The sequence below is a fragment of the Condylostylus longicornis genome, unplaced genomic scaffold (genome assembly GCF_029603195.1).
Source record: "Condylostylus longicornis isolate FDR11 unplaced genomic scaffold, ASM2960319v2 ptg000010l, whole genome shotgun sequence".
NCBI lineage: Eukaryota > Metazoa > Arthropoda > Insecta > Diptera > Dolichopodidae > Condylostylus > Condylostylus longicornis.
In genome coordinates this window covers 20,046,038-20,054,257 of record NW_026577979.1, presented here as the reverse complement: position 1 = coordinate 20,054,257, position 8,220 = coordinate 20,046,038, and the positions used below count along the sequence as shown (strand labels likewise).

Below are 8,220 nucleotides of genomic sequence, written 5' to 3'. Positions count from 1 at the left end.
CTTAGGAATACCATTTAGAAACATAATCTGTCTACTTTTAAGAATTTGACAACATTTTAAAATTTCCTTAATTTTAGACACACACATATGTTACATGCTTTATTTGCTTTCGGGAGCAGTAATAAAAAACATTTTGACATTTTCCTCCTTATCACTGCCGATGCACACGCAATAATCGCAAGCTTCCAACAGTTAGAAAACTTACCTTTACATTTAAAATTAACATTTTAATTTCTGACCGAATCAAAAATTCTATTAAATTCATCGCAGAATAATAGTGAAATTCTGAGAAAATTTTTTTATTGTATTTGAACATTTATTGAATTAAATTTTTTTTATTAAGCTACAGTTTTTTTCACAATGTATACATACATATAATTTTTTTTTATTTTTAATATTTTCAAATTGCTACAAAATTTTTATCACTCATAGCTCTGAGTTAAAAAAAAAACTATGGAATCATAAAAAAAAAACATTAAAGTTTTCCAGCAAATGTTCCTTGTTCTCTTTGATCATCCCATTTTTCTACCCATTCTCTTGGACACATTGCAGTGAAAACTTTTTTAAAATATTGGCATGGTTCATAATCAACACCACGAATTCTCTGGCAGCGATAAAAATCTACATATGATGACCAGCAATGGCGAGTTTGATTTTGATTCGGGAATCTAGGATCAAAAGGAGCAGTTTCCAATTTGATTTCTGGTTCGCTGGCCGTTTTTGTCATATTGGAATTATTACGATACCTGAAAATAGCAAACAAGGATGAAAATATTAGAAAATTGAAAATAAAAATTTTAAATACATATGTAAGTATATATGTATGTACACCTTTTTAAAACTATAATGTGTTATTAATTTTAAAGTATGGGTTTTTTTATATTTTTAATTAACAGTAGACAAAAGATTTACTTTAAGGCGGATACCTTCAGAAATGTAAAAACTCGATTTATTTGTATTTACAAACAATTACGACAATAATACTTCACTATAAGCGGGAAAAGCTTCCTCAACGTAAATGTCAACAAATTTATTGTATTGATAAAATTGCACTGTTTCTCTAAAAAACTGAAAAAGTGTTTCCCTAAAGTCGAGAAAATCTATAATTTCTCTTATTTCGAGAACTAGTTTTTTTGTTTTACATTATCCTTTTAAGCTATAGCGATTCTCGATTACATTTCAAAAAGTTTGCCTTTATTTCGACCTTCAAGTATCTTGGTTACTCGAGAATCAAAAGAAGAAACAAAAATATTAAAATTGTTTTTTGAATTAATGATTTATCGATTTAAACGTGACGTAACCGTAATGTTATCAACAGGACATTTTTTTCTGCTTACTACATAAGTTTATCTGATAAGAATTATATAACTAATTACGCTAATTGATTTTGCATAAAAAATTTTGTAAAATAACCAATTAATTTAATATTTCAGAATTAGTACACACTCTTGTTAAATAATGCAAAACAAAAAAATATTATTTTGACTGTCATAAATGAAAAACAAATTATGATATCAATTTAACAATATGAAAATTTTTTGTCTAGTAAACATTCAAAAAATTTTTTAAAGCACATTTTTATTTAAAACATTTTGTTTTCTTACCCGAACATTGCGAAATTTGAAGCGTCTATTTTTCTGTTTTATTTAAAATAAAACTTGGGTAGTTTATTTAATATTATTGTTTGTTATTTTAAACCTATTTCTTTTGTAATAAAAAAAAGATATGATTTCAACTTCCTCAACTGAGTTTGACTTCTGTCAAATTTCTATGTGTGTATACACGTATATTATGTATAAACATTAAATTTTATACATGAATTCATTAAAATGAACTTTCACTTTTTAAGGATTTTAAAATCCTTACTTTTTATCACTCAAACAATGAATTTATTGCGCATGTTCTTATAAAAAAAACAAGGGTTTCTTTTCAACAGGGATAAAATAACACACAGAACGTTTTTTAGAAATCAGTCCATATACTGTCAAATTGACGTTTAAACTTCACAATATTTTAATTTTAAAAATATGTATGTAATTATAAGGAAAGAATTCAATATTTAATTTTTTCTATAGGTAATGTTGAAGTTTTGTCATTTATCAAACGAATTTCGAGTTCTTACTTTCAAAAATGCACTGAATTTACTAGTATTATGTAATTACTGAAATGTAACATATCATTTCACAAAGAATATGTTTAGAAATGATGACAATTCTTCTGTTTCAATAAATTACCCTAAAATTTCAAGTTATTCAAATTATATTAAATTATTTTGATTTATGAAAAGTATTTACATACATACTTATATTAGAAAATGAATACCCTGGCTTATACATTATGTACATATACATACATATGTATATGTACATATATACATGCATATATGATCCTATGGAAAACATATCCTTGTTTTGTACACAATTATATACATATGTATTACAAATATACAAAAGAAGGGTGGTTAATAATGTTATATCAATAGTTCAATAAGAATTTACTATAAACGGAATTACTAATGGAATAAAAATTATTCGAATTTACCAAAATATTTGATATATTTTAAAATTTTCTCATAAAATAAGAATTTACGATTTTCACATTTTATAATTTAGACGTGCACGAAAAGTTCTAAATTAAATCATAAAAGTTTTTCGCACCTACTTACAAATCTGCAGAAACTGAATATTTTACTTTTTTCAATAACCAACATTTTCCTGTTATGCGCTCTAACTTAAAATTTCTTAAGAACTTCAAGCATAACTGTAATTTTCGAATATGCTATTTTTACAGATTTTGCACTTTGAATTTATCCAATTAAGAAATAAGTTACAACTAGTGAATTATAGAAAATTCTCATATACATATATTTATAGTATTATTAATAGTAATAGATACTTGTAATTAATTATTGTTATTGACTTTCGGTTTATTTATTTTATTACAATTTGTGTCCTGAATTGATTTAATGCTATAAAGAGTTTTGTTCAAAGCATTGTAATAGGAATAGGCATTTCAGTTCTACAATGATGAATTATATAGCCTTACACAAGCAACTTATTTGACTAACAAATCTACTCCCATTACTTAAACTAAATAGTCGAATAATAGTCTAAATTATTTTTAAGTTCAAGAATATAGTTAAAACTCACACTCAGTAAAAGTTGAAGTATGTTTTTGCAATTCAATTCCCCAAAAAATTTACTAATTTACTTAACTTTCGTGAGCAATTGAAGTATGAATTTTTATGAAGTTCAAGAACAAAACATGATTCAGTTAGTTATGTTTTAGACATGGTGAAATAATGAAATTGACAAATAATAATCCAAATAATAATTAATAATTAAGAATTCAAATTAGTTATATTTCTACCAAATGTTTATTTTTATCGCTCCCTTGACCAACAGCTACTAAAGGAAGAGCAACTCAATCGAAAATAAAATAAAAAAGTTCATAGATACTTAAATGAAGTATCCTATAGCCTACGGCCTAAGTTGTCCACGTTAACATCCCAACATCTAAAATATACTGCGAGAACCATAAAATATTCCCGAAGTATTGAGGTCGATAATACATGTATTCAATGATACGTACTTAATGTACATACACATAAATACATCAATAAAAATAAAAAAAATTTATGGTTGAAAAGTAATTTATACTTATCTTTTTACAAGTAAATTTGCTAACCCCAATAATATTCCAATAATTTCTATGAGAATAACACAATCAATATTTAATCCTCCAATAATGATATTATTTAGAAATTTAATTTTGAAATAGAATTTAGACAAGACAAAAAAAAAACTTCGAAAATAAAAACTTATACTTAATATGCTTATGATATAAATATGACTTTAAAATGTACCATTGGTACCATTATTATATTTTTATACACTGTAGCTGTATTATAAAGAAGTTTTTGTAAAACAACTTAAGATTTCTTCTAAAGAAAAAATGTAATAATATTATATTGAAAATACATGAAATACTTTGCAGATAACCTAAACTTCTTTCAATAGAAATTTCAATTCTTTTGAAATCACATCTAAATTATTATTGTCTACTTCTAGTTTTAAAATTAATGGTATTAGAATTTTTATTTTTTTTTTGTTGAATTTTCACAAATATTCTTTAAAAATCTTAAGAAAAGTTTTTCTTTGTTAATTTTCCTTTTCAGAGGAAAAGATTACTTTGTTTTTGTAATTGAAAATTTTGTTTTTTAAAGTTCATCAGAAGTTTTTTTTTTGTTGAATATTTTAGAAATTTCAAATCGATTTCTTAAAAAATTATTATTTTTTCTTTATATTTGTGTTTAAGACTACTAGTAAAATACTGTTGAATCCCAAGAGGAATTAAATTGGACAATATCATATTTAAGTAGATACTTAGTGTGTCTGTAACGTACGCAACTAGATTACAAAGCTACCACATGACATAAAACAAATATAGAAAGCATATTAATTCATTTACTATGTTACTCTTATAACCTTATAATCTGTAGGTAACTACAACTTTGAAATGGAAATTTGAACTCATGTGTTGTCAAATTACTGATATTATGCTCTAATCTACAATCTTCATATTTGTAAGTTTCTGCTATTATATGAAAGAGTTTTCTTAAAATTTTAAATTTAAAAAAATTTTTACTTCAAGATTTATGTTCCTTGTAACATTGATACATAATTCTTGAAGCTCTAACGTCTTGAATATGGGTATAACATATCTTAACCATGTCTTATTTATTTCGGTTTCAATTGCTCATTGTTCCTTAAGTAGCTGCTGATCATTACTAATAGTCAAAATTACCATTGCATTTGTTATTTTTACCAATACTACCATTCATTTTTTTATATATGTATGTATATAGTACTAAAACTGAAACTGGTAGAATAGAATCCTAGTTATTTTGATTCCTAAAATTATAATAAAAACAAAACAATTTAGTAATTGCTGATTATTTGATTTACAAATTGAAAATTTAATATTGAATTATATATTAACTACGCTTCTAGCAAAAATATATATGTCAGGATTACGTATTAGGATATTAAAAACTTACTATTATGTACTTCTTTTATGAAACCTACACGATACAAATTGCCAAATTTTTCTTTTTAAGGATTTATAGTCTTTACACTTTTATAAATTACTTTTTTATAGGTCTTTTCCAAAGACAAAACAAGAAAATGTTAACAATAACGGATTAAAGACTTTTGTGTGTCAAAATAAAAAAAAATAAATTTAATTCCTTAAATTATTTTATTTTATTCTTATAATTCAGGCAGAATAACTCGATTTTTATTTAATTATAAATTATGAATTTATTGTTAATAGCACAGTGGAATGTTAATATTTTTTACAAGCTGTTATAGCAAAAACTGCATATTGTAAAAGTACATTCTACAAAACCTCAATTTTTTCCTTATTTTTTAAGAAAATATTCTGCATTATCCCACTATCCATATCTTTAATTATTTGCATTTTATATATATATTTCAAAAGATAAGAAAGCAACAGCTTTACATAAAAGAGCATATATTCTAATTTACTATATTATGTATTACACATCAATACTGTACATAGATAGGTAGACACTTATTATTTAATATTGGCATATTTATAGCACATTATGTTCTAAAAATTTTGTTCAAGAAAACTCAACTATATGTATTAGAAGAATTATTAAAAGATTAACAAAAATTTGTAGATAGTATAAATAGATAAACTATATAGATAAACTACCTATACCTGCGTACTTAATATTTCATTTGAGAAACTGCGTTATAGTTAAAAATGCACATATTATTCCTGAAAAAAAATCTAAAACTTAAATTGAAAAATGTTCTTAGAGTTTCTAACAAATTAGAGATTTTATCAATTTTATGCTCTTTACTAAATGGTTATTATTTAGTATGCAAGATGTATAGTGGCTTCATCGATATTCAAAAAATATTATTAATTGTATTTTTTATCTATTCAGGATAAAAATATGATAACAACCTACGTGGTAGATTTATATTACCAAACATTCTGATTATGCTGAATATTTAAGGTTTCAGTGAACACATAAGGTAAGAGTAAATATTTTTAATTATATTCCAAGATACACACAATAAATTTATTTATCCATTTTCAAGAATATGATTTCTCAAAATAATAACGATGTTTTGTCTGCTTTATCTATTTTTAATTCCGTACCATTGCAAGTAATAAGCCAATACAATGAACCTGATATCTTGTTTCTGTGATTAATTAAGAGATTTTAGTATGATATGAAAATAATGTTAATGATAATCAATCATTGTAAAATAAAATGGGCATTAATAATATCTAATTTCATCAATCCAACGAAAATAAAAATCAAAAATGAAAGAGTGGATGGCCCAGAAGAAACGAAAATCCAACATATTTATATTATGTAATTGCATTATACAACGTGTTGTATTTTTCCAATTAGGGTGTAGGTATAGTTTTTTTAACTAAAAGAAAAAAAATGTAAAAATTAACAATTTTATCATATGTTAATGCATATTCCAAATATTTCACGGATCAAATGCATTATTCAATCTACACAGCGGCAGTTTAAGTATTATGATCCTAGTCAAGCAGTTCGTATTGAATATTGACACTTGTGAAAAGTCACATACACCTTTTTATTTTTACAAAAAGCTTCTTTTTGTATCAGAACAACCCCTGACATTGCTTATTTCTTCATTTTATATGTGCCGTTCATTTGTTTATATAACACCTACTTTCTTCCATTTTTTTTTTTTGGAAATTTTTCTTTTAAAAGAACTTTATTTCAAAACTTAATTAAATTTCCTTTTGAACATTTTGGTACACAATAAAATTTCAAGTAGTTTTCAAGAAAAAGAACATAATTTAATTTTCGCTAATGCAAATGATTTTTTTTGTCAAAATTAGTAATTGCCTTATCAAATTTTACAGGCAATAAAGTTTCTTTACCTTCACTAAAACAAACTTGTATTTACTTTTAAAGAACAACGATAAATGCTACTTGAAGTGAGTTAAAATATTCAAACTTCTCATTAAAATATATAAGTATGTATTGCCAATAAATAAAAAAAATTATGTAAAGAAATACCAACTTTTTTTTTTAATTTTTCCACTACAAATTTATTACCTTACACAATCAACAGGAAGCGGGTAATTTTCCGATCAATATGTTTTTGACGTTTTAATTTCTGCATAAATTATGACAAGTTCAAGATGACTTTCCAGTTCAAAACTCCAATAAACCAAATTATCAAGACAGCGTTTGCGCAAAACCATAAAATTAAAGTTGAAACTTAAAGCACTTAAAGTATACTGATGTTTTTAACGAGTAAAAGCAGCGTATTTGTATTTTTATCTAAGATCCAAACCATAGAAAAAATTTCATTTTGGCTGAATTAAAGAATATCAGTCAGCAGTTTCTTTCTTTTCGTATTGGTGTTACCAGCGATTTTTTCTGATATTTATATAATATGTACATATTCATACCTTGTACAAAGTATTGTTGTTTAATTTTATTTTTATGAAAGTTAGCTAATAAGAAAAAAAATATAATATAAAGCAGAAAACGATAAAAAATTGTTTTCTAAACGTATAGCCATGACGTTATGAAAAGAATGAGGTAAAGAATGAAAAGTTAATCAATAAATTATTAGTGATTTTTAATACTATAAAGAGCTTGTTTTGTAATATGTAATATGAGTGTGCGTTTTAAGGCTAATTCTTATGCTTGGTGATAAGGAATAGAATTTTCTAATATAATTAATTAAAACTATCAAATGTTCAATAAATTCAATAACATTTTTCTTGAATTTTTTAAAAGACCTATTTCTTTAGTGATCAAGTATAGAATAAATTTAGTAAATTTTACCGTTTAATTTAATTATTTTTGCCATTACGAGTAAATTTTTTTTACAATTACCGCTATAAGACTATAATTCCTAATATTTTATCATATATAAAATATTTTTTTACCTACATAATGTACTGTATATGATAAAAATAACTTTCCAAGATTGCATAATACCCAAAATATGTAGCCCCAAAATAATATGTTATACATTAAAAAGTGGTGAGGTTGGGAATAGTCGGCAAACGTAACACCGTTTTGTATTCTAAAAATTAATCTGTAAATTAAAATGTCAAAGATTTTTCATTTATCTTCCATATAAAAACATTAAGATAGCTAGCCGGATCCTAGGATAA

General features: G+C 24.3%; 1 protein-coding gene across 4 annotated transcripts; it reads right to left on the bottom strand.

The window, feature by feature from the left end:
• Positions 1-280: 280 nt before the first annotated feature.
• Positions 281-7,271, bottom strand: LOC129618972 (uncharacterized). Of its 4 annotated transcripts, none has more exons than XM_055534012.1 (2): positions 7,145-7,271; positions 281-746 (listed from the first exon to the last, which is right to left on the bottom strand). In XM_055534012.1, exon 2 carries the CDS (start codon positions 725-727, stop codon positions 476-478), a length of 252 nt encoding a protein of 83 aa, XP_055389987.1. In that variant the 5' UTR covers positions 728-746; positions 7,145-7,271; the 3' UTR covers positions 281-475. The 4 variants fall into 4 exon arrangements, with proteins under 4 accessions (XP_055389987.1, XP_055389989.1, XP_055389986.1 ...); XM_055534014.1 differs by lacking the exon at positions 7,145-7,271 and adding an exon at positions 6,967-7,116; XM_055534011.1 differs by lacking the exon at positions 7,145-7,271 and adding an exon at positions 1,605-1,783.
• Positions 7,272-8,220: the final 949 nt, after the last annotated feature.